This window comes from Loxodonta africana, chromosome 26 (genome assembly GCF_030014295.1).
Source record: "Loxodonta africana isolate mLoxAfr1 chromosome 26, mLoxAfr1.hap2, whole genome shotgun sequence".
In the NCBI taxonomy this organism is placed as follows: Eukaryota; Metazoa; Chordata; class Mammalia; order Proboscidea; family Elephantidae; genus Loxodonta; species Loxodonta africana.
The window spans coordinates 5,868,560-5,895,206 of record NC_087367.1 but is presented as its reverse complement, the minus strand read 5'-3'; the positions used below and the strand labels follow the sequence as shown (position 1 = coordinate 5,895,206).

General features: G+C 47.8%; 1 protein-coding gene across 3 annotated transcripts in view; it reads left to right on the top strand.

Annotated features, from left to right (window-relative positions):
• Positions 1-344: 344 nt before the first annotated feature.
• Positions 345-26,647, top strand: part of CCDC85A (coiled-coil domain containing 85A) — a 237,219-nt gene continuing 210,916 nt past the window's right edge. For all 3 annotated transcript variants that reach the window (XM_064277034.1, XM_064277035.1, XM_064277033.1), the window contains exons 1-2: positions 345-635; positions 8,734-9,976. In XM_064277034.1, coding sequence (XP_064133104.1) covers positions 375-635; positions 8,734-9,976 — 1,504 coding nt within the window. In that variant the 5' untranslated portion in view covers positions 345-374. The remainder of the gene's footprint in view (positions 636-8,733; positions 9,977-26,647) is intronic.

Here is a 26,647-nt window from a genome sequence, read left to right as displayed (position 1 = left end):
TTAGGGCGGAGGAGAAGGCAGGGGGACGGGGCCGTGGGCCCCTCCGCGCCCCTCGCGGGTCCCCAAGGCTGTCCAGCCGCAGCGCCTGCTCCCCGGGGCCCCTCGCCATGGACTTGTGCGGAGTTGGGACGCGCCTCGGCAGCAGCGCGCGGGGGGCGGCCCGGGCCTGGGGGTGCGCGGGCTCGCGCGTGGGGATGGCGAGGTAGGATGGCGGCCCACGGCGACCCCCGCCGCCCCAGCCCAGCGGCCCCCGGGCGGTGCCGCTGACTCGCCGGAGCGCACAGGGTGTGGGCGGAGGCGGCCCCGCTGCGCCCGCGCCCTCGGGAGTCGCTTTGCCTTTTCCACCCACTCGCACCTGCCACCGCGCGGATACCATGTCGAAGGCGGCCGGAGGCGCGGCGGCGGCTGCGGCGGAAAGTTGTCCCCCAGCCCCTGCCTGCACGCCCGCCGCCGCCGTGGAGGACCTGTCCAAAGTGTCGGACGACGAGCTACTGCAGTGGAGCAAAGAGGAGCTGATCCGCTGCCTGCGGCGCGCGGAGGCCGAGAAGGTGAGCGCGATGCTGGACCACAGCAACCTCATCCGCGAGGTGAACCGCCGCCTGCAGCTGCACCTCGGCGAGATCCGCGGCCTCAAGGTGAGCGCGGGCCCGGCCGGGACGCCCGAGTCGGCGGGGCGGGGAGCGGGGCGCCCCGGGGAGGTGGAGCCAGGCAAACTTTCCCGGCCGTGATCAACAGGTGATCGTCCCATTTCTCCTGGCCAGCACCCCCGTCCCCCATCCCAGCCCTTCGTAAACTTTTCCAAACTTTGGAGACGTTTGGTCCGCGCTTCTTCCCCAGACGGGGCGCCCCAGGGCTGAGCTTTCATTCAGAGTCACTGGGGATCCTGAAAAACCTGGAGGAAGGTGATGGGCACGCAGGACCGTTAATTTCTTAGGGCACCCAGAAAATCAGTGCTTTGGGGAGCCAGACAACAGCTAAGCAAGGGAAAGGCGAACGAGAGAGCGGGTCCAGGGCAACTTCACCTCTGGGGGCCCGGGATATGGTACTGCTTTGGGGCCGCCAGCCCTCGGGTGGGCAGAGGGCGTGCAAAGGGCGCCGCCGCCGGGGAGAGGGACTGGCGGGCGCCCAGGGAGAAGCCGCGGCGCCACCCTTGGAGCCGGCGCGGGTCACCGGTACAGGGGAACACGTATTTGCTCTGTCTTCATGATTTCTACCTGCTCCTGTGCTTTGCTTCTTCCTGAGTTCGGACGGCGACGCCCGGGGTTGCTTTACTTCCAGTTCACCCTCGGTTTGACTTTGGTTTCATCTAGCAAGGGAGGGGGGAGGGGGGGTACAAAGGGACGCAGTATGGGAAGCGTAGAGTTTTAGCCAGCGATGCTTTCCTTCTGAAGCAGCTCTTCCTCTTTGCTCTTAAAAAAATGTGAAGAAACAACAACAACAACAAAACACTGCTGTTGTTCAGTGAATTCAAAGGAAACATTAAACCCCACCAACTGTCTTTTCTCCTGGGGGAGGCCTGAGAGTGAGGTGAGGCACTTGCCCTGTGGCAGCAGACCGGTGGCCGGGAACCCCCAGCTGTGCACCACCAACTTCCTCTCCTCACCGCTTGCGCAGCTCCCTCCTGGTATTCCTTCCTCTCATTGTTCGTCTTTGTTTATAGGAAGCCAGACACAAACGAAATCACTGCTGGGACTCAGGGAGCAAAACCCCTCTGCACAGGCTGTACGTGTCCACTTCCCAGGCTCTCCCCTTTCCCAGGCCCTGGACCCTGTTTGTTAATTGCCTCAGCCTCCAGCTCTGGGATCCTGGAGCCAAGAGGAATGGGAGGGCGGACCACCCAATGCTCACCTGCGTGCTGGGCCGGTCAGGGTGGAGATTGCCCTCCCCGGAGGCCCAAACTGATTGTCATATGGTCCCTAGAGTGGACGCAGTTGTGAAAACCCCACAGTCAGAGAAATCCCAGGGCTTGCTCTTTCCTTTGGTTTAATTCATGACTAAGGAAGTATTTACTAAGTACCAGGTTCTTGAGGCGTACAGCAGGTCGAATCTACCAGGCGCCCCCTGGAAATCCTGTGGGACAATCCTACACTGTGCTATAGGGTTGCTATGAGTCAGAATCAGCTTGATGGCAATGGGTTGTTTTTTTGATTTGGTTTGTGTAGTGGAGGAGCCCTGGTGGTGCAGTGGTTGAGAGCTTGTCTGGTAACCAGAAGGTCGACAGCTCAAATCCACCGTCTGCTCCTTGGAAACCCCGTGGGGCAGTTCTACTCTGTCCTGTAGGGCGGCTGTAAGTGGGAATCGACTTGATGGCAACTTTTTTTTTTTTTTTTTAGTGTAGTAGAAAGATCACAGGCTGTCAGAGCTGGGCTTGGATCTAGAATCCTCATTTGTTGGGTGAGTGAGGTTGGGTAATTAATTTCTCAGAGCCTCGTGTTACTCGTCAATAAAATGTGAGTGATAACAACCATCTTCTAGGATCTCGTGACGTAAGTTATGATAATGCAGGGAAGGTTTAACATTGGCCTTGACAAATGGGAACCACGCAAAAGAGGCAGCTGTTGTCATCAGGAGAGGCAACGTAATGGTGTACCAGGATCTGGACTGGTATTAGGATGCATCCTATAGTTTAATCTTCCATGGTTTGGACCATAAGATGACTGGGAAGAGCTTTTTCTTTCCTTCCTGCCCTCCGTCCTAAATATTTTAGTAGTATGGAGCATCAATACTTGAGAATTATTTTAGGTTGTATGGTTGGGTTGTGTGAGTGTGTGTGTGTCTGTGTGTGGGTGGGGGTGGTATGGGTAATGGGTGCCTGGTCTTCATTCCAGTTGCTTCATTGAGAGAAATACCTCTTAAGCCAGTTATGGTGGTTGCGCCCCAAGTAGGAAAGCCTCCTTGTGGTCTAGATCAATGATCTGGCTTTAAAACACTTTCCAACCCACCTCCTTATTAAATTCAGAAATGAGGAGGCCTGGCTTCTTTGAGCTACAGCCTCTCCTCCTCCTTCCAGGCATCCCAGGGCAGCTGCAGGGTGGTAGTTTCCAAGAGCTTTGGCACACCACTGAGGCTGCTATGGAGAAGCCACTGGGAGGCCCGCCCGCCCCTTCCCTTCTCTCCAGGGCATCCCTGGACACCACAAATGCGTTGCCATTGAATTGATCCTGACTCATAGCGACCCTATAGGACAGAGTAGAACTGCCCCATAGGGTTTCCAAGTCTATAAATCTTTACAGAAACAGACTGCCACATCTTTCTCCCACGGAGTGGCTAGTAGGTTCGAACCGCCAACCTTTTGGTTAGCAGCTGAGTGCTTTAAACACTGTGCCACCAGGGCTCCTTCTGGACACCATAGTGATCCAGAAGTGAGTGATTAACTGAATAAATTTGAGGACTGTTAAGTAATTAAGGCCACAAGACCTTTCTTTTTTAGTTCCCTTTTCTCTGAGTTGCCCTTAGGATTGCATCTGATATTCTTAAGACTACTAGCTGGTACTGATGGAGCCCTGGTGGCTCCGTGGTTAAGCCCAAAATGTTGTCTGTTTGATCCCCCCAGCTGCTCCGTGGGAGAAAAGAGCACACCCCCACCACAGCTGGTACTGCAGCTGGGGCACCGGGACCATCAGTTCTTTTCCTTCCAGAGGCCATGGCCGGCCAAGCACTAGCTGGCTTGTTTGTGTTCAGACATTTGGGAGGCAGTGCGTGAGGAGCGGAGGAGAGGAAAAGGATTGGGAGTCGGAGAAGTCAGGTGCCTCTGGCAAACTGCTCGGGGCCAGTGTCATAGTGGTTAGGGCTCTGCTCCTAACCAAATGGTCAGCAGTTCAAACCCACCAGCTGCCCCTTGGGAACCCTATGGAGCAGTTCTCCTCTGTCTTGTAGGGTTGCTATGAGCTGGAATCGACTTGACAGCAATGGCTTTGTTTTTTTTTTTTTTGGCAAGGTGCTCACCTCTGTGAGCTCCAGCTTTGTCGTCTGCTATATAGGGCCTTTGATTCCATGTGAAGTTTCATGAAGATTCAGTGATATATAAAAAAAAAAAAACCCGATATATAGATGAAGAAAATCCCAGTAAGGTTAAGTAGCTTTTCCAAGGTCATGCAGATATGAAATGTTCCAAAGATGCTGACTTTCTTTTCTTTAAGTTCATTGACATTCTCTGCTTAGTGTGTGCAGTCCTGTGTGGGGTAGAGGAAGGAGAAGGGCTGATTCCAGTTAGGTTCCGGTGTCATCAGGTCAGGCCTCATATTCCCTGACAACCATGTCTGTGGACTGCTGAGCGCGTACCACCCTGAGGCTGCGCTGACAGGGATTCCTGGAGGGGGGGTGGATTTGGGGACCCTGAATCTTTCCATATTTGTTGTCGGTAGCTCATTACCTTCCCTCCTTGCTCCCTAACTCATCCCCTCCCTATGCAGAGTAATAATAAGTGAAAACAATTTACGACAATTCTCCAACCACAGACGCAGTAGTTGCAGGTCGGGGGTGGGGGAGATGAGTTGTGAGATTGCAGTTTTGGGTGGTATGCTGTGAGGTGGGCTTCAACTTTTTACATCAGCTTTAGATGCTTGGGTAACATCTGGTGGCCTGTGGCAATGAAAGGCACACCTCAAGTTTTGAAAAAGAAAACTCGAGGCTTAATGTGGCAGATTGGAAGATGCTGGCTCTCAAGGTTGTTATCAAGCTGGATACGTAGCTGCTCATCAGCAGGCAGAGGAAATAGCTCAGAATTGGAGAGCAGATATTCCCAAGGACACTATAAAAGGAAGGAGGAACTGGGATAAAGAAAACCCAATGGGCTGGTACCCGTCCTCCCACCCCCGCCCCTATAGTTTGTACGTGGCAGCGTGAATGCTGAAAACTATGTTTCACCCCATTTAGAGATGGCGTTAGCTCCTTGAGGCCCGTGGTTCCACCAGCCCTGTTCACTTTCCAATTCTGGAGAAATCAGGAGTAATTGCAGGATATTCAAAAGGAAGTCTTTTCAGATGCAGATTCATTTAGATAAAGAATGTGGCTTGAAGTTTTTATCAGCTGCTAGGATTAAACTAAACGTTGAATCATTTTTGAAGCTTAGAAAGATGAATTTTGCTTACTGTTATTTTCTCAGACTATCCCCAGCTTTGGATTTCCCCTACAGCATCAGTGTCGGGGATTCTTTATTCTCTTATTACTGCAGACTCCAACGTAGCAGGGGCTTGCTGAAAACACTCATAAGAAAGCCCACTGTAGTGGCAGCCACTTTTGGCCCAGGCCCAGGGGTTTAAGTGTTGCAAGAATTAAGTGCTGTGTGAGGACCTTCCATCATTCAGTTACTTCGTTCGTGCACACAGCAGTGCCAGGAACTTCTTGCACTTCAGGAGACTTGCCAGAGGAATGCCCCCATGTAGGTAAATTCCTGTGAGGAGAGGAAGGTATTTCCTAGTTGGAAAGCGTAGATATAATCACCATGCGTAATTAATCCACAGGGAGCTACAGGTGGAAAGGCAGAAGAGAAGACCTTCAGAACTAAAATCGTTGGTGTCCAGGACAGAGTAGAACGGCCACATGGGGTTTCCAGTGACCTTTGGTTAGCAGCTGAGCTCTTAACCACTGCACCACCAGGGTTCCTGGAAGACCCTCAGGCCCTGTCAAGTGGTTTAGTCTTTCCCTCTTCTCTGGCTCCCGCAATGGGGAACTGAAGGTGGTTGATAAGCAGGAGAGCGCTTTGGAAGATCAGTCTGCCTGAGGAGAGCTTGAGTCCCGGCAGGGTGAGGAGGATAGAGGATGCACAGTCCAAGACAGGGAGGCCAGGTGGGAGAATGCTGGGAAAGGGCAGGCCTGGTGTCAGGAAGTAGGAATGGGAAGCGAAGGAAGAGAGAGATGTTAGGAGTAAAGAAACAGGGCTGTTGGTGATGGCAAGGATTAGAATTAGAGTTGGAAAGGACGCTGCACAGGTTCTCTTCCTCCATGGCCGTGAGTTTCATTCCCACCTTTGGCCTCTTGGCTGTCAGGAGATGACTGATTTTTTGTTTTTTTTCTAGTTAAACAGGAGGAGTGTTGGAATCAAACCAAGTTCAAGAGAATGAAGCCCTCTCTCTGAGTACCTGTTATTCTGGGTTAGATGATAGAGTCACAAGACCGAGGTTCTCAGGCCTTGTAAAGCAGGGGAAACCTTGGGTTCCATCCCGCAGCACCCCGTATCATCACACCAGCCCACAGTGCTTTGAGGAACAGTGGGGGACCCTCTGTTTTAGACCCTTTAGTGTGTGTGAATGGAGAGTCAGGGGGAACTTGGCCATGCATTTTTATAATCCCGTGGTTTCAGGTGTCTACAATGGCGGTGCTATGCTCTGGATACGCAGAGGGGAATAGGATAGAGGGGGTCTCCCTTGTCACGAATCTCTTGTAGAGAGGGCAGAGGCTGGAAGTCATAGCCATGCTCATACATAGGTGGTTACAGATTGTAATAAGTGCAATGGAGGGAAAGTCCAGGAGGTGATGGAGGAGCATAGAAGGGGGTCTTCTTTAGACTGGGGGCAGTAGTCTGTGGGGAAGTGACTTCTAAAGGGAGGCTGGAGATTGTGTAGAAGACTGCAGCAAAGTGTTTCAAGTAAAAGGCAAAAGGGCTTATTCCTGGAGGAACTGAATCAAGGCCAGGGTTGGTGAGACTCAGTGCACGAGGGGACGATTGTGTTTTCTTCTGCTCTTCTGTTGCCATGTCTCCAAGCCACCATCATCTTCGCCCTCTGCACCAGTGTGGGGGCCTCCTGGCTTGTCTCCTGGTGGTTATCTAGCCTGTGGCACCCTATCTGCCCTCATTGCCCATCTCTGCCCTTTTGCTCTCCGTGCTTTAGGCACACTGGCCTGGCTTTAACTTGAAGACTTCAAACTTCTCCCATGTTTGTCTCAGGCTGTTCTGCTCCATCCCATCTCTCTGCCTGGGATGTCTTCCCACAGATGTTTGCATGCTTTGCTCCCTGATTCCGCTCTGGTCTTTGCCCAGACGTCACCTCTGCAGGGGTGCCCTCCCTTAAAACAGTCTTCTTTCAGCCTGCTCTGATTTTCATCCCAGCAGTTTCCACTCTGTGACATTATGCTCTGTCCTTGCTTTTTGTCAGCCTTCCCTGCCAGAATGAAAGCTGTAGGATGTCAGGGCCTTGGCTGCGTTCACTGATAACGTCCCCCGTATCTGCACCAATACCCGGCAACAGGAGATGCTCACTAGACATTTATGCACGAACCAGTGACCAGTGGGAGCTGATGCTGGAGAAGCAGGCTTGGGACAGGGCATTTGGAGCCTTGTAAGGTGGCGTAGTGGTTAATTGCTATGGCTGCTAACCAAAGGGTTGGCAGTTCGAATCTGCCAGGCTGTCCTTGGAAACTGTATGGGGCAGTTCTACTCTGTCCTATAGGGTCGCTAGGAGTCAGAATCGACTCGAGGGCACTGGGTTTTTGTTTTTTTTAAGGCTTCATTCAGGATTTTGCATTTGATTGTAGGGGCAGTGAGAAGCAGTCACATGAAGGGTTTTAAGCGTGAGAATGGCAAGATGAGGGAAAGTCTGGGGGATTTGTGTGGCGTGGGAATGGAGGGTAAGGCAGGATAAGGCAGAAGGAGATGCCGGGGTGACCCCAGGTTTCCATGGAGAGCAACCAGGTGGGTGGAAATAGGATTTGCTGAGAGGTGAAGATGAGAGATGGGGTGTGTGTGTGTGTGTGTGTAACTCAGAGCTCAGTGTGTTTGTGTAACGGGTGAGATGCCTAGGAGACCTCCAAGCCAGCATGGCAAATAGGGCGGGATGTGTAGGCCCGACATGCCACTAGAGGACAATTGAGTATCTCCCTAGAGGGCCAAGTGGGGCTGTTCACCCCATGTCGTGGGGCCAGAAACCTAAGCAGAGCTGGCTGTTTGGTCTGTGGAGAGGCCTGCCTGATGAGAGTGTTGCCGAAATCCTGCAGACCTATCGCCTTCGAGCTGTTATGCACTTCACAGGTCACAAGGCTGCCATCTTTCTTCCTCGAGGGTGGGGCAGAGGAGCCTTGTTTTTCTCCTGACTGATTTCCTCTTAATTAACTGGCGGCTTCCCAATTACCGGAAGGTTGACCTTAAACGGTGAAGCTCTGCGAGGTCTAGTTTTTCCTACTGTAAAAGGACCATAATGATTATTATTTCCTAAAGGTAGTGGTTCAGCGGTAACATTCTTGCCTTCCACGTGGGAGGCCTGGGTTCAATTCTCGACCAAGGCACCTCACGTACAGCTGCGACCGTCTGTCAGTGGAGGCTTGCGCGTTGCTAGAGTGCTGAAGAGGTTTCACTGCAGCTTCCAGAATAAGACTACGAAGAAAGGCCTGGTGATCTACTTCTGAAGATCAGCCAGTTGAGAGCCCTCTGGATGACAGCAGTCTGACCTGGGACCTGTGCAGCATGGCCCAGGATTGTTCCCTGTGCTTAGGGTCACCATGAAGTTCTGCGGGGGGGGGGGGTGGGGGAGGGGGGTGGTGTGGAGTGTGACTTGATGGCCGCTAACAGGAAGCGTTTTGGTAAAAGTCAAATGAGCTAATGCAAGTAAAGAACTGTGCAGGGAACTTAACCAATGCCTATTATTTTTATGTTTACGGATAGCGACAGACCCTTTCCACCCACCCCTCTGGTCCTCTCCCCTAACATCACACTTGCAGGCTCTCTCCCTCCCAGGAAGCCTGAGCCCAGTGCCCTTTCCAGGGGGCACCTCCCTTGAATGGCTGTGTCTCTCTTTTCAGGATATCAACCAGAAACTCCAGGAGGACAACCAGGAGCTGAGGGACCTCTGCTGTTTCCTGGATGATGACCGGCAGAAAGGCAAGAGGGTGTCCCGGGAGTGGCAGAGACTGGGCCGCTACACGGCTGGTGTGATGCACAAGGAAGTGGCCTTATACCTGCAGAAGCTGAAGGAGCTGGAGGTGAAGCAGGAGGAGGTGGTGAAGGAGAACATGGAGCTGAAGGAGCTCTGTGTGCTGCTGGACGAGGAGAAGGGCGCGGGCTGCGCGGGCAGCCGCTGCTCCATCGACAGCCAGGCCAGCCTGTGCCAGCTGGCGGCCTCCACGGCACCCTACGTGCGTGACGTGGGCGACGGCAGCAGCACCTCCAGCACTGGCAGCACCGACAGCCCCGACCACCACAAGCACCACTCCAGCAGTGGCAGCCCAGAGCACCTGCAGAAGCCCCGTGGCGAGGGCAGCTCCGACCACCACAAGCACCACTCCAGCAGCGGCGGCTCCGAGCTCCTGCAGAAGCCCCGAGGCGAGGGCAGCTCCGACCACCACAAGCACCACTCCAGCAGCGGCGGCTCCGAGCACCTGCAGAAGCCCCGTGGCGAGGGCAGCTCCGACCACCACAAGCACCACTCCAGCAGCGGCGGCTCCGAGCTCCTGCAGAAGCCCCACGGCGAGGGCAGCTCCGACCACCACAAGCACCACTCCAGCAGCGGCAGCCCAGAGCACCTGCAGAAGCCCCGCGGCGAGGGCAGCCCCGAGCACCCCAGGCACAGGAGCGCCAGCCCCGAGCACCTGCAGAAACCCAGGGCCTCCGGGACCCCCGATCATCCCAAAGCACTCAAAGGACCCAGCCCTGAGCACCACAAACCCTTGTGCAAGGGCAGCCCCGAGCAGCAAAGGCACCCGCACCCGGGCGGCAGCCCCGAAACGCTGCCCAAGCACGTGCTGAGTGGGAGCCCCGAGCTTTTTCAGAAGCACAGATCCGGGGGCAGCCCTGAGCATGCCAGGCACAGCGGAGGGAGCCCAGAGCATCTGCAGAAACATGGCCTCGGTGGGAGCCTGGAGCATCTCCCCAGAGCCAGGGGCACCAGCCCGGAGCACCTCAAACAGCATTATGGGGGAAGCCCTGATCACAAACACTTGGGAGGAGGTGGAGGCAGCGGCGGAGGCAGCCGGGAGGGCACCCTGCGCAGGCAGGCCACAGACGACATGTCACCCCATCACCGGAGCGTCTACAGTGGCATGAACGGTGGGTCAGTACGTGCTGGGGAGCTGCTTTGGCAGGGGCAAGTCTAGAGGGTTATGAATGGTGAGGGGCTTTCCAGCAACGTTAGAAGGTGGCTGGGCGGGGGGAAAGGGAAGGAGAAAACATTGGCCCCCAAATCTTGTGTGCTTTTTGTCTTTGTGTTTAGTTTAGTTAGCTTGGAGAAGGTTGGGGGTGAGGGGTTGGAAGAGGAAGAGAAACAATAATTCCATAGGCCCCTGAGCCGTCAGGGCGAACTCTGTGGGTGCTGGAGGTAAAAGTTGACCCCTCTACAGTTCTTCTGTCTTCAACTTGAGCGTTTTCCCAGTTGCGCGCTGTTTCCTACTAGGGTTCCCTTGTGAAATGGTGGCCAAAAGATTTTTGAATCCAGTTAATAGTTTATGTGCAAGAAGGAATGAATATTTATTATGAAAAATAATAACAACATTAAAAAAGAAATTCTGGTATTTTTAAATAGGCTGGATGCTGGCTTGCCTGGAGTCCTGTAAATATGCTTTCGTTTACCTTGAGGAGTTTTTCCCATTGTGTTGGGGGGCCGTCATGAATCTGTGACTAGGAATATTATTTTTCTTTGCATTTAAAATGCATGAAAGAGTCACTGCTCTCTCAGAACTCACCCAGGCCTCTCACCAAACTCCCTCACACATATTCTGAAGAGTATGCTTTTGAACATTGCAAGAGGCCTCTTTCCCCTTTGTAGGGTGTAAATATACCTGTGTAAAACGTCCAGATGTGTTGGCATGGTCCAAAGCATAGCATCCGCTGGATTCGCTGAAGTGGCTTAAACCCCAGCTCATTGTATCTCCCTTTGGAAGTGGCTGAATTTTCTGCATCCTGGTTCTGAAACAACTTTGTACTCAAGGCGGGGGGCGGGGCGGGAAGAGGTCTCTTAAAGATAAATAAATCAACCCCACCATCCTTTGATGTTACCTATGGCTGAGTTAGAGCTAAAATGACTGGTTTTAGGAAAATGTGGAGTTTTTTCCATTCAAAGTATCTGAGGTTTTTTTGCCTCATTTTAAAAGCAGCCATGTGTCTCTGTGCCGTCAGCTCTGAGCGGTGATGGAGGAGGCTGCCAGTTTTAGCAGTGACACGAAGGGGTACATTTTCAGTATTGTACTTGGGGATTTACCTGCCGGGTTCCGTTTCATCCTCATCATTTCCTCGTCATGCTGGAAATTGACTCCTGAAGCTTGGCTCCTGATCCATCCGGTGCTCTTTGAAGCGTGGATGGAAGTAGGAAGGGGGAGGAAGATGGGCAGATGCTGCTTTCCCAGTTGTTTGTGTTGGGAGGTGGAGGCCGAGAGAAGCCGATGCACCTGTCATGGTGAGGCCCCCTGTCTGGTGCCTTTGCCCAGTTGATTGAAACTTCACTCACTCTTTGCAAGAGCCGTGGAGATGCTGCCCCAGTTGCTGTGGGCAGCCTTGGGGTACTCAGTTCTGTACAAGAGACGAAAGTCGTTTAAAGAGATATTTTAGTTGCAAGTTACTGTCATGAGATGGGCCATCAGCCATGAAGCTTTTCTTCAGGGGGGAGTGGGTTAAAGGGAAGGTAAAGTTAATGGCTTTTCCATTTCTTGATTACTTTTTAATGAGCTTAGCAAGTAAATATAGTAGTGTACTATTTTACGAAAACTTTGTATCTTGAACCAAAAAGAAAATGCTTAGGGGTTGGTGGTTCACTTACAAAAGCAATTTTTTTCTTTACAAAAACCAAAACCAAACCCGATACCATCGAGTCGATTCCAACTCATGGCGGCCCTATAGGACATAGGGTTTCCAGGGAGTGGCAGGTGGATTTGAACTGCTGACCTTTTGGTTAGCAGCTGAGCTCTTAACCACTGTGCTACCAGGGCTCCTTTTCTACTAAAGGGTTCTTTTAAATAAAGAACTCCCCTAGTTGAATCACTGTATGGTTTAACTTACAAGGGAAGTTTTTACGTGCAACATTTAAGCAATGCCTTGCATAAATTAAGGTGTTATCTCTGGATGAAGGTGGCGTTACTTCATGGGTTATTATTGCCTGAATTCAGGTAAACTTAATGAGTCAGGCAACTGTTTCTTACCATTTAACAACTTTATTTAGTTAAAAAAATTAATATAACCTAAATGTGTTATTGAAGAACGAATGCCATGATGGTTTAATTCTTGTGTCAACTTCAAGTTTTCTCATTCCGAAGCAACAGATCTGCTGAGAGTTGATATCCTCACAGAGTCTATTTGTAGTACCTTTGCATTGCCTTCTTATTTCGTTGCGTTTTATTAATTGGAAAACGAAGTGGCCCAATGAGGTGTTCATGGATCATAAGCCTATAAACGTGGGCCCTGGTAGCTTGCATTTATCCCGCCGTTACAAATTAATTTTTGATATGGATGGCAAGACGTGCTTTTTCATATTTTTAAATCCCCACGCAATTTGTTTGAGTCATTGGCTTATAAACAGATAGGAAGCAGTAGCGAGGTTAATCCAAATTGCAGAGATTTCAGGAGTGATTGTGTTTGGGGCTGATGTGAGAGCTGACTGTTTTGGGTAAGTACTTGCGTATCTTTTTCATGAACAAAAAGCAGGTGGGAGAAGTCAGAAATGTGTCTGCATTGTGGCCGGTGGTGGGGCAGAAGGAAACAGGTGGAATAGACACTGGCAGGATATTGTCCTACTTGTAAGTGTGGGCGTTTCCTCCTAAAACACACACATATGCACCCTGAGCAAATGGCAGTGGCAAGGTTGTTGTCTCACTCAGCTGTGTGTTGAGTACCTTTAAATCCTGTTGTGCTTTTTATTTACAAACCCAGTGGATCAACTAGCTGATGAACTTGACGTCCAAGACTTTCCTTTGGTTAAAACAGTTGGCTTAATCTCCAACTGGAATGCAAAGATGAATTTTACCAGTTTTTCCTCTCTTAAAAAAGATCCAAGCCCGCATACCCATGTCTTAATTTGTAATTGATTAAAAAACAGCAAAGGCAAAAACGAAACTAACAGGAAAAGAAAACCTTCCCTAAGCTGACCGAGATACTCATGCATGGGTTTACTTCTTTAGAAGTTATTACTCAGCTGTTTCTTTCCAATTTGTAGAGAGTTCCATTTGCAAATAGGAAGTGGATTCTATACTTATCACATTTAGACATTGAGGCGTTTTGTCCAGTCATTAAAGTTGCTTGCTGTATTCCAGATTTGTGAATAAAGTAATTAAACTGCCACCTTCCAGCTGTAAATGTGCAGTGACCGACAGGGTCCGATGTTGAGGATGGAAATTTCACTCACCTGATGCCACTGAAATCCAAGGTGGGGCTGAACACTTCTTAAGTGAAAATGTGCCCTTCCACAATGAAACCAAGGAGCTTTGCTTCCAGGTACCAGCTGACAAATATTTACGTTTTTAACAGATAGCTTTTTTTTAGCCCAGGTCATAGACTTCGTAGATGGTTCAGGTTCTTCTAGCACTATCTCTGTTGTTGACATTCAAGATCAAGATGACCCTGATGATCAGAGGCCGTTCCAGGTAGTTCACCCATTAACATTATGAGCCCAGGTGAAAAAGTCATAAAAATAGTTTGATTTTAATTCTAGAGACACATAATGCTAGTTCCCAGCAAATAAGGACTAAACAGTGGAAGAAACACTACTCTTCATTTTGTTATTTATAATCTTTCTTCCTAAAAAAAAAAAAGGATTGCTTAATTATCCTGGTGGGTTTGATTTACTTTGCCCTCTTAGGTCATGTTTCCCTGTGTGGTGGCTTCATGCTCTCCTTCAACATCACCCTAGCCAGAGATATGAGGAAATTGTGTATCTGTGGTAGACAAGGTCCATTCGGACCACATTTGGCCTTGATGGATGGAGTGTGAAGATTGTAAGCCTTCTGACAGCTTACTGCTTGCTTTCTTCTTTTGTGAGAGCAGTGGGGTATCTCCAGAGCCAGAATGAGAAGCCTCTTTCTCTCATCATCTCTCCCTCTAGAGCATGGTTTCTCAGACTTGGCGTGGTTGACATTTTGGACCAGATGATTCTTTGTTGTGGGCACCTGTCCTGTGTGTTATAGGAGATGGGGTTCCTTGTGGTGACCCCATGTGTTACAGAGTGGAACTGCTTCATAGGGTGTAATCTTTATGGAAGCAGTTTGCCAGGCCTTTCTTCTGTGGTGTCTCTGGGCACGTTTAAACTGACCCCTTTTAGGTTAGCAGCTGATCGCAAACCACTTGCACCACCCAGGCCCTGGCCTCTACCCACTAGTACTTCCCCGGTTGTGACAATCCAACATGTCTCCAGATGGTGCCAGAATTCCCTGGGAGGGCAAAATATTCCTGGCTGAGAACCAGCCACTCTAAAGCAGTCGTTTTCAGTCTGGCTGCATATTAAAACATGAGGGTAGCTTTGAAAAAACACCAGCACTCGGCATACTCAGAGAGGCCAGCTCAATTGGTTTGGTCTGGTGCCTGTCCTGGGCATAGGTTATAAAGAGCTCTCAGGTGCTTCTAAAGGACAGCCCAGCTGAAACCAAAAGCTTTGCCGTCGATCCAACTCATAGTAACCCTTTAGGACAGAGTAGAACTGCCCCATGGGGTTTCCAAGAAGCGGCTGCTTGAATTTGAGCTGCAGACCTTTTGGTTAGCAGCTGAGCGCTTAACTGCTGTGCCACCAGGGCTCTCTAGCTGGAAAACTGCTGCCCTACAGGAGTGATTACTGAGCAACAGAGTGCATTGAAGTTCTCGAGCACCCATGCTTCTGTGGAAGAAGACGGTTCACTCCTCCCCTCCTTTGCTCTGCTCCAGGGTGAAGTCTGGAAACTCACCTTCTCTCACTCCTAGACCAAGGCTCTCCAATAACACACTACTTTGGAGTAGGTTAAGAATTGGAGTTTTTGGTGGATAGGTTAGGTTAGTTTGGGGAAATTCTGGTATATGAGTGGGTTATGACTGCTTTACTTTTTAAAACCTTCACATCCAGATGGAAAAAGGAGCACCTAGGTTTGGAACCCATTTATTTTGGATATCGATGGTGCTTTGCATGTGGGTCATGCCACGCCTGCAATGCAAAGGAGCGTTTCCTACAACATGGATCTGCATTTCACATCCCCCACTTCACAGGTTTTACCCTGAGGTTTAAAACCGTTCCTTATTCTCTGTTGAGGTTATTAATTTGTAAACGAAAAATGCTGATAACACAACATGGCCTTGTATAGGAGGGTAAGATAACTTGTGTGTGGAAGAACCCAGCAGGATACCTCTGAAGCAGGGTTGCCTGTAAATTACATAGTGGTGCACTGTAGCATGAATAATCGGTCTCATCAATCTTTTATTTTGCTTGGAAAAAGTCAGAACATCACTTAGGAATGAATTTGGACTGTAGAAATTGAACGTCTCTTGGAAGCGAAATTTTAGCAGTAATGGTTTTGGAATACCAGAACTGATCTTCATTGAGGTCCTCCAAGTATATTTTCTCTTACGTGAACTGACGCTTCAGAGAGCTAGACAGTGGTTTTGTTCTTTAAGCTTCGATATGGTAATATGGTAGCCCTGTATACACTTTGATAGGACATCAGTTTAAGAAGTTTTGAAAAATAGAATTAATTATTGCACCGTACTTGTGGGTGCAAAACATGTTCGTGTTTATCATAAGAATCCATTTTGATTTAATGATACAGCAGGGGCTTACTATGGACAATATAGTTTAAGAGGATTTCAAAATATCTGAGAAGTGAACTATTATTGGAAAACCTAGATGGCTTATAAAAGTATTTTCTAGTGGAACATAAGATTGTCAAACGCATTGGCAATAATTGCACAAAACTATAAGCATTCTCTGGAAACCCTGGTGGTGTCGTGTTTAAGAGCTGTGGCTGCTAACCAAAAGGTCTGCAGTTTGAATCTGCCAGGTGCTCCTTGGAAACCGTATGGGGCAGTTCTGCTCTAAAGGGTCGCTGTGAGTTGGAATCGATGTGATAGGAATGGGTTCTTTTTTTTTTTTTTAATAAACATTCTTTAAATCCAGGGGATCATTTTAGTCTTTCCCCCAAGGGAATCACTGTCTGTCTATCTATCATCTATCTATCTCTCTATCTGTCTAATCTACCTACCTACCTACCGTCTGTCTCCCATCTGTGTCATGTATGTCTGTGTATTATGTAGTATGTTTGTATATTAAAAAATACTTTTAATACTGCATCTGAACACTGCCAGACAATCAGTTGATTGATTCTGTGTAATCAAACAGATGTCCGAATGTATCCAGGATCCAGTCCTGTAAGCCAGTTGCTATCATGAAATAAACCAAGGATCCCTTTCACTGATGATGGTCTTGCCCTTTAGACCCAATTGAAATCAATTAAATGGTTAAATTTTCTGGCTCATTGTAACTTTTCAGAAAATATAATAGAAAAATTATGATCGTTGAATTGGTGACGACTTTATCTTTTTAAGGAGCCCTGCAGGCACAGTGATTAAGGGCTCGTCTACTAACCAGAAGCTTGGCAGTTCAAGTCCCCCAGCTGCTCCATGGAAACACTATGGGGCAGTTCTACTCCTATCGGGCTGCTATGGGTTGGAATCAACTCAGTGGCTATGGGTTCGGTTTGGGTTTTATCTTTTTAAAGGAGCCCTGGTGGCTTAATGGTTAAAGCAGGCAGCTGCTAACCAGAAGGTTGGCCGTTTGAACCCACCAGCCACTCTACAGGAGAAAGATGTGGCACTCTGCTTCCGTCAAGATTACAGCCTTAGAAACGCCATGGGCAGTTCTGCTCTGTCCTAGATGAGTTGGCACCCATGGGCCGGTAGTGGCCTTTTATCTTTTTAACTGAAATGATTTACAACAAAGCATGGGGAAGTAAAGAGCTATGGCAAGTTATTCTATTTCATCAGGTAACAACTTTTCACAAGTGTCAAATGAGTGCAGATACGGCGATTTGCTATAAGGCTAGTAGTACCCGTTTACTCCTGGTAATGAGAAATTATTCTGGAGACATTGGTGTAGTGATCTTTGTCTTGCTCCCTAGGTCAGAAATAAGAGCTGGAAGCCAAACATTGCCAAAGCTTTAGGAGAATAATAATGTCACTATTTTATGTGAACAGCATCCTTGGGTCGGTATATGCTGGTAGGAGTACGTTTTCCAGACTCAAGTTGATCACCTGAAGTTCTAAAACGTCTTAAATTTTGCCACTTCTGATGGTTAGCAGCCTCAGGATCTCTAATGCTGGAGTGTGAGTCTGTGCACTAAATAGCCTCAGATGGTGCTTTTCTTCTTCTTCTTCCACTCTCTGCCTTTTAAAAAGTAGAATATTTGCCTCTTGGGTACTTTGACACAACCAAGTTGCCCGTAACAGTACTTTAATAAATAATCTTTATGGTGAGTACTGTGCACATTAAAAAAAAATTATTATTTATTTTGCATTTGATTCCAGGAGGTGTCGAGAATAATTTCATCTTCTGAAATAGGCTGATTTTCCAGGGTGCTAGGAAATTTGCGATTCAATATCAAGAGTAGACCATGGGACACTTGAGAATGCAGACATGAAATCTTGGCTCTAATTTATAAGAGTCTCTAATCTGTAAAGGAGTGAGGCTCAAGTTACCGCTGCTCCTGACAGAAATTGCCTTCTCTTTAGAGTGCCATCCAAGTGCTTCCCGTAGAAAAAGCGGCTGCTCTTTCCGAGACAGAGGCTCCGCAGGCCACGGAGAGCCGAGAAGGTGTTTAAAGGAGAGTAAATGGCAGAGGACTAGCGGTTTGCAGTGTCATCATTGTGAAGGTGATATTGCCGTGTCCTTCCTAAGATGGAAAGTGGTAACTGGGTCACCCACACACAGCTGGACCATTTACAGTTTTCACTTAACAAAGAGTTAGGTGAATTATTGAGCTCTGTGCTCCAGTCGGGGCCCTGGTGGTGCAGTGGTTCAGAGCTCGCTGCTAACCAAAAGGTCTGTGGTTTGAACCCACCAGCCGCTCCTTGGAAACCCTATGGGGCAGTCCTACTCTGTCCTGTAGGATTGCTGTGAGCTGGAATCAACTGGACAGCAATGGGATTGGTTTGGTTGGGTGCTCCAGTCACTACAGGAGGGTACGAGAACTCTTGGGACTTGGTTCTGGCCCTGAATTGACACCAGGCCCACGTTCAGTTAAGGAGGCCTGGTGGCACAGTGGTTCAGTGCTTGGCTGCTAACTGAAAGGTTAGTGGTTCGAACCCAGCAGCCATTCTGAAAGAGAAGAATGTGGCAGCCTGTTTCCATAAAGATTTACAGCCGTGGAAACTCTATGGGGCTGTTGTACTCTGTCCCATAAGGTCACTCTGAGTTGGAATTGGCTTGATAGCAATGGGTTAGATTTTTTCCCTTCACATCCTTAGTTATTTGGGTCTGTGGGCTTTTCTGTGAAACAGCATATGTTAAGGAGAAAGGTTGGGCTTGGTAATTGCTCAGGAACTATATTTCAGTTATTTGTTCTTTGTGTTTCTCTCCCTTTCGTTTATTCTCCCTCTCTCCCTACACACACACAGGCACACGTTACATTTAGTGTACTTCTGTGTGTACACAAACCAGTTGTCATTGAGTCAATTTTAACTCATAGCTACCCCATGTGTTTTCAAAGGGTGTGATCTTTCTGAAGCAGATCACCAGGTCCTTCTTCTGAGGCACGTCTGGGTGGATTTGAGCTGCCAATCTTTTAGTAAGTAGCTGAGCACTTAACTCTCTGCACTACCCAGAGACCGCTAACAGAACATTAAATACATTGAATTTGAAGATATTGAATGACTTTTTTTTCATACCTTTTCCCCCTTCACTTTCAGCTAATCGCTACCTTTGAGTATCTTTCAAATAAAATGTGTATAGCACAACTTTTGCCTGCTAGTTGGTTTGAGGGATGAAATGTTTTGGTTAACTTTTGATGACCAAGAACTCAGAGGTGGGCCCCAGTGCCTCCTGGGTGAGTTGGCATTTCCAGTGAGGTGTATTCTTTCTTGTATTAAACTAAGAATTTTATCTTCTGGTCTTGATCATGGAGCCCTGGTGGTACAGTGGTTAAGAGCTCAGCTGCTAACCAAAAGGTCGGCAGTTCAAATCCAGTAGCCGGTAAACCCTATAGGACAGTTCTGCTCTGTCCTAAAGGGTTGCTATGAGTTGGAATCGACTTGACTGTAACAAGTTAGAGACGACCTAGTTGTCTAGTAGGTGAGCTCAAATCTATGGGCTAGGTCCTCTGTTTCAGCCAGAGCGGGTGCACAGCTCATGCAGGATGGATGACTCCCAAAATGCACGCTTAGTGGAAGGAGCATTCCCCACCCGCCTAGCCTGGGAGTCCAACAACCTTCCCACCCCTTTTCCTCCCACACGGACTCACTACTGCATGGCGGTATTCCTTCTAGATGAGCATTCTTGAGAAAATGAACTGACCTTAGTCCTCCACTCACCCACTTGTATTCACAGCCAAATGTGGTGTCTGGAGATGCCTCTGCTTCCGGACTGCAGGAAACAGAAGGGAGGGAGACCCAGAGCAAAGGGATCGGCCAGATGGCAACCCCAACTGCTCTCAAGGAGCTGTATTTTTTAATAACTCAGCTTACTGCAAGCAAAACTAATTAAGCCCATTATTCTGATTTATGCTACTATTAGCAGAAGAAAAGTACACTTGCATTAAACTTTTGACGGCATTTAAAAGGACAGAATATCTGAGTTGCATATTTTCGTTCATAGCAGACTGGTCCGTTGAACCACTCTTGAGAATTCAAATTAACCATGCTCATTAATTCAGAGTCTCTTCTGTTTCCCTCGACAGCTAGTGCCAATTCACCCATCCACCCAAACAGAATAATAAGAAGACCCTGAAAGGCAAGTCATCAGTCATTTCTGCAGATGATGGATTTAGACAGGACTAATTTTTTAATGGGAAAGTGGGGCCAGAATCTACTTAGAGTAAGGAAGGCAGAGGGAGAAGAGCAGTTCCTAACTTCCCAGACAGAGGCAGTGGAGAGACTTCAGTGTGTGAGGGGGATGCTTTGAGGAAGTTCAAACACTCTGTTTGGTGGTACGCTCAGTTCAGGCCTCTTCCTTGTTGCAAGAGCCAACCTGAATGGCCCTGGTTGTGGAGGCCTGGAGCGGGGCGGGGGCTGCTGGCTGCATTAAGCTGCTTGTTTTACGTATGAGGACACTTCTGAAGAGCCTACATTTGTAATTATGGTCAATTAGAGACTAGAAATAAACATCATCCAGGTGGTCTGCCATGAATTGCTCCCCTGTTACAGTGACTTTCATGAGAAATGGTTTGGAATCAGCTTTTCAGAATCCGAGGAACAACGAATGGGCTTGAAAATGGCTTAGTTTTAGGCTGCCCTTCTCACTCCCATGGAGATCAGTTCTTCAGTCGTTCTTACACTAAAACCTGTGCCACATGGTTTTCACTCTTGATTTCTTTGGCTTTTTCCTGTCGCAGCCTCAGAACTGCCCACTTTGGGGTTTGTTGGCCTAGCGCATAAATCCGTCTTTGATGGAAACATTCTTTTTGCCAGAGTCTATACCGCCATCTATGTAACAGGCATTCATTCAAAAGAGAGCTTGGCTGATGCTATTACGCCTATCTATCTATTCACCAAAAAAAAAAAAAAAAAAAAAAAATCAAACCAAACCCATTACTGTCAAGTCGATTCTGACTCATAGCGACCTCTATAGGACAATGTAGAACTGCTGCATAGGGCTTTACGAAGCACATCTAAATTATTTTTACATTTATGACTATCCTTGTAGAATTCACACACATGTTAAAGTAATATGCTGATCCCCATCCTTACCTGGCATCTAAGCTTTATTTACTCCTTTAAAACAATGTGAGACAATTTCGTCAAAAAAAAAAAAAAGTATAAACCTTCTTTAGCCAAACGATATTTTAATTGTGTATACAAATGACATTTATTTGAAACGTTTTTGATTTACATTTTTCATGGAGTTCAGAATGGTGCGTTGAATTAACTTCGTAAGGGGCATCATGGCATACTTATCTAGTTGAGAATTTAGATAATAAACTGGCTTTGCCATTTTCTTGCTGTGTGACCTTTAGCAGTCCATCAGCTTCTCTGGGCAAAATAATTTATCCATCAAGTAAAGGACTTAATAGAGATCTTCTGAGCCAGTATTCCCAGAAATTGGATTTCACAGATAAATACGAGAATAGACTTGGAATTACCAATTTTTTATTTTGCTAAGTATGGACAGTTTAAAAAAAGGATAACGTTCATCCGTTAACAACGATGATTGTGATTAAAAAGAGGCTATTTAAACATTTAAAAAACAGAAAACATATACTAAAGGACATCCTTTCCTCCCCCCAAAACTGCTGACAACATCGTATTGATAAAAAAACAAAGAAAAAATGTTGCATTGAATCGATTCTGACTCATACCCATTGCCGTCGAGATGATTCTGACTCATAGTGACCCTATATAGGGACCCTATATGACCAGGTAGAACTGCCCCACGCGGTTTCCTAGGCTGTAATCTTTACTGAAGCAGGTCACCAGGTCTTTTCTCCCATGGAGCCACTGGTGGATTCGAACTGCTAACCTTTTGTTTAGCAGCTAAGCACCAAACCACGGTGCTACCAGGGCTCGTTGTATTGATATTTATCTATTAAAACTTTTTGGAATAATAAAACATAGTCCAGGACTCAGATTCAACAATGCAGCACAAAGTGAATTTCTAGTGTCCAGCATGTTTGGGGACTTGATTTTTATCCCAGCCATCATGGAAAATCTGGTTCCCATAGGTGTGTATGTTGGCAAACACAGAGAAGCACAGTGATGATTTGGTGTCTCTCAGGTAGAATCTTGGTGGCTGGTGGATGCCAGGAACCACTGCTCACGTACGGCCTCTAGCTTCTTGCCCCTGCTTCACCAGGACATGAAGAAAGGAGATTCATCAGCCTGGGGGGCCAGCCAGTTGGGTCTGGGGGCTTCTTTCTCTTCCTCCCACCCATCCAGTTTCCTCCTGAAGTCGTGCGGCTGGGCCTGAGCTCCTGGTGTGGAGCAGGAGGACGTCATCTGAGAGGGGTGCTGTGCACAGGTGAAAAACTGACCATGCGTGATGAACCTGAGAACTACTGCTGTAAATCCCCTCTCTGCTCTTGGGCCTTGTAGGAACTTGTCAGGACTGCAGCACTTCTAGCGGTGTCAGAATACATGCCATCCCCTTTGAGGCCACTGTGGTGAGGAGTCTGAACTATTCGTGGGCGTGTAGGGACCTAAAGAGGCTTCCTGGAGGTGACATGGGATGTACACCATTCTAAAGTTGGTTGATGTTAGATTTCTATTTGGGCAGGTCTCAGGTGGCAAGAATACAGATGGACTGGCCATGTGGGAAATGGTGTCCCTGGGTGGTGAAAAGGATTAAGGGCTTGACTACTAGCTGAAAGGTTGGCAGTTTGAACCCACCCAGAGGTGCCTCGGTAGACAGTCCTGGCGATCTACTTCCAAAAGGCCATGACCTTGAGAATCTTATGGAGCAGTTCTACTCTGCACACATGTGGTTGCCATGAGTTGGAATCAACCACAGCTAACACCGATGGAAAATACGTGGGCTCTGTGCCTAGACTTTTACTATTTTCCCACGTCGCTTGGTGGGCTGGTGCTCTGCAGTGTCAGGGTGAGGGATTTCATTTTTCGTTCTTCTGTAAACTGGACTTTCCCAAGCTCTTTGCTGTCTCTGCACCGGTCTGAGATAATTGACTTATCAACTGGAGTTTGGCAGAGAGTAAGCCAATGCTGACAAGGCAGTAGCCCCATTCTTTTCATGTGTTTTTGCTATGTCCCACCCAGCCAGATTTTAATTATCTATTTCTGGAACCTTTGGGCAAAACACAAGACACTCTTTCCTTTCTTTGTTACTTTATCCTATTATTTTACAACTAGCACTTGAACTAGTTTGGAGTAAGGCTCTTCAGTGAAATTGGGAGGGTGACATTAACGGAAGGGAAGGGCAAAATCGATAACAATTTTATTATAAATCGTTGCCTTGAGTAATCAGGCAGCCGCGCATTCAAATAACGTCAGGGATAATAGAGATTTATTACGACAGATTAGAGACTAATCAGTGTGTCCTGAGACAAACAACGTAGTGAAACAAACAAATGACAATAAGAAGAAGCATGAGCTGGTAGAAGACTCATGGGTGTGGATGGGTGGGAAACCGTATTTCTCCCCCGCGTCACTTGTTTTGTGTGGGTCTCTGCACTCTTACATGTATAGATGAGAGCTTATTCAGAATAAATAACTGTGTACGGACAGTCTCATTTATGAAACGTACGTATCATGTCTTCTATGTGAGAGCAACAAGGGGTTAGCTCCTATGTGGGAAGAACATAAACGTGAGCCACGGGCTCTTCAGACAAGGTGCTCATCTGGCCTGGCTGTCCGCGGGAGGAAGCGAGTAACAACGGGGATGTGCGATTTAGAACCAAGTGGACAGAATGATCAGTCGCTGCTGCGACGACCTCGGGCCTGGGACATGGCTCACGGGCTGCCACGTCAGGAATAGCTTTGCGAAGGAGGCGTGCTGTGAGGTTGAGTCCTGAAGATGGTTGGATTTGGATGGGCTGGCAGGAAGGGTGAGGGTGTCTGCCGGAGGGAGAAGACTTCGAGGTGGGGATGAGCAAATGGCGTTAGAGGAGCAGTGAGAGGAACGGGTCTGTGCCGAGGGCTTGGCTACTCTGTACAGCGTACTTTCGGAAAGTGGGGGTACGGGCCACCGTTTGCCTTTGAGGTGACTCCAACTCATGGTGACCCCTTGTGTGTCAGAGGAGAGCTGAGCTCCGTAGGGCTTTCAGTGGCAGATTTTTCGGAATTAGATCACCAGGCCTTTCCTCCGAGCACTTCTATGTGGACTCAAGCTTCCAGCCTTTGGGCTAGCAGGCGAGGGTTTTAACCATTTGCAGTGCCCAGGAATTCCTTGGAAACAGAGCAGAGGCCAGATCACGTAGAGTGTTAAATGCGACCCAGGGTGCTCCCTAATAGCTGTGTTACTTTCTCGTGCAGGGAGGGGTGTAAAATGTTCTCCGTTCTTCAGACTTTGTGATTAAACCAAGCGGGCCTGGAAAGCTGGTTGCTCAGCACTAAAATCGAGCTAAGGAATATTAGCTATATATTTAATTTCTTCTTGGGATTTTAACACAGTTTAATTCTGATCATTTTTTTAAAAATTTCTTTCTTAAGCATTCCTAAACTAAGACGTTTGACAGTGATCAGTGCTTCAGGGCTTTATGTCCCCAGATTTATGCCATCATTTAATCCTCTTTGATTTATTTCATTTTATTTTTCTAGCAAAGGTTATGTTGAATTACTGTTCTTCTTAGCGGGAGAGTTTTACAATGAAGTGTCATCCGTTAAGAAAATCCATCTCACTAATGTCTTCGGAATAAAAAATGAAGATGTATTCAGGTTTTGGGGAAAATAACGGGCCTGGTTGTCCGGAAGGCAGAAATATACTACTAAGTGAAAATCAATACAACTAATTCTATTAAAACAATAAAGGCAGAAAAGAGTCTTGGAGCATGTGGACATCATTTTGGTTGATCCACTGTAGAAGAATTAACCTAATTTAGCTTTTGAATTTCCTTCATTTTGGTGTTTTCCCACTTTTGTATTTTGACCTCATTTTAGCTTGTTGTGTTCTATATAGGAGCCCCCGTGGCACTGTGGTTAAAGCCCTTGGCTGCTAAACGAAAGGTTGGCAGTTCAAAACCGACCAGCCCACTCCATGAGAGACAGATGTGGCAGTCTGCTTCCGTAAAGACTTACAGCCCTGGGAACCCTATGGGGCAGTTCTGTTCTGTCCTATAGGGTTGTGAGTTGGAATCAATTCAATGGCAATGGGTTTGGTTTGGTGTTGGGTGTTCTATATTAGGTCTCAGATGATGGTTTTCAAACTGTGCTCCACTGAGCCCTGGAGGGCCTGGGGAGCCTCCTGGGGTGGTGGGTGTTGGGGTGAAGAGGGCAGAGTAGGCAGGCCCTGCCACACTCTCCTCCCCACCACCCCCATCCTTCAGCTGGAGCAACTCCCTGCTTAACTGCCTTGTAGCTCACACCCCTGCTTAAGCTTTTACTCAAACAAAGTTGACTTTACAGAGTTTGGAAACCTCTGGTGTAATGGCATAGTGGCTCAGTGCTACGGCTGCCAACCAAAGGGTTGGGAGTTCGAATCCGCCAGGTGCTCCTTGGAAACTCTATGGGGCAGTTCTACTCTGTCCTATAGGGTCGCTATGAGTTGGAATCAACTCGGCAGCACTGCGTTTGGTTTTGGCTTGGTAACCCAACGACATCAGAAGAAGCAAGCATTCTGGATACACCAGCCAGAGTTCTTGCCCAGTGAAAGGGTGGTCTCGGATAACCCCGTTCCTCAGCTCTCCTTGCCACTGAGAGTGTGTATCTGGTTTCAGCCGTGATGGTAGGCATGTTGTAAAAACATAAAATTTAGTTAATTTATAGACCTGGGGCTTTTATGTTTCAGAGGTGGAAGTTTAAAGTGGTGCGCCTTCGAAGACTTTCACCTTCAGTCTTTGCACTTTAATCTCCACCACCTGTTCCTCATTTGTGACGTCTTCAGGGGCTGAAGAGAAAACAAAATATAAATTCTTTAAAGGAAGCCAAGCTTTTTTTTCCGGCCTGTACCTATAGCTGCTCATGTTCTGATAATTTTTAATGATCCGTATAGGAAGTAACCAGCTTTTCTGGAGAAATGTAACTTAACGTTGCTACTTGAATCTACCAACACTTAGCTTTTTCCTGCTTGAACGTCCATCCCCTTTTCCTTTCTTCACTGTGGGACTGCTTGGCCAGAATTTATATTTTAATGGCAAATTAGCTAAATATGACCTTTCACTGTGACATCAGTGGGTAACCATTTGAAAAGGTTGAGTTTGGGTTTTAGGTTTCTTTATTTGGGTGCCTACCTTCAATTCTGCATTCTCATAGGAAAATAAATTTTTAAAGAACTTACTATTAATAGTATTTGGGATTCCACATTTTATTAGTCCAGAAGGAATGATGCTAAATTGCTAATTTTATCTATAAAAGGGAGCAGCCCTGGTAGCCAAGTGGCTAAAGCGATCCACTGCTAACTGAAAGGTCAGGCGGTTCAAAACCACCAGGGGCTCCTCATGAGAGAGTTGAGAGTCGTGGCAGTCTGCTTCCATAGAGATTTACAGCCTTGGAAACCCTATGGGGTCGCCATGAGTTGGAATCGACTTGACGGCAGTGGGTTTGGTTTTGATTTTGTCTGTAACATGAAGTTTTAAATTCCGCTGTCTCTCTCACACAGTCTTTTACCATGGCTGACTTTGTGATTCACTGAAGACACAGTTTAACGGTGGCAGAGTGTTTTGAGACAGTGGTGTATGTTACAACAACACAGGGTCCTTTCTTCCCCGCAATCATGGCCCCTGGATTCTTGGGTCGGTGTGAATCAAGAAGAGCCTAGTGTGGCGGGTGGAGTCTTAGGAAGACATGTTAGGCACGTGGAACACCACTGGCCATGGAATCAAGGAATGCCTTGAGCTCAGCTTGACTCTCAAGCTTTTGCAACCATTTCACAGGCTTTAACGTGATAACTGAAAGTTCTCTCCTCCTCTTCCTCTAGGCTCGCTCAGCACTTGTGGTAAAGGAGAGGTGGGGGTAGAGGGGACATTA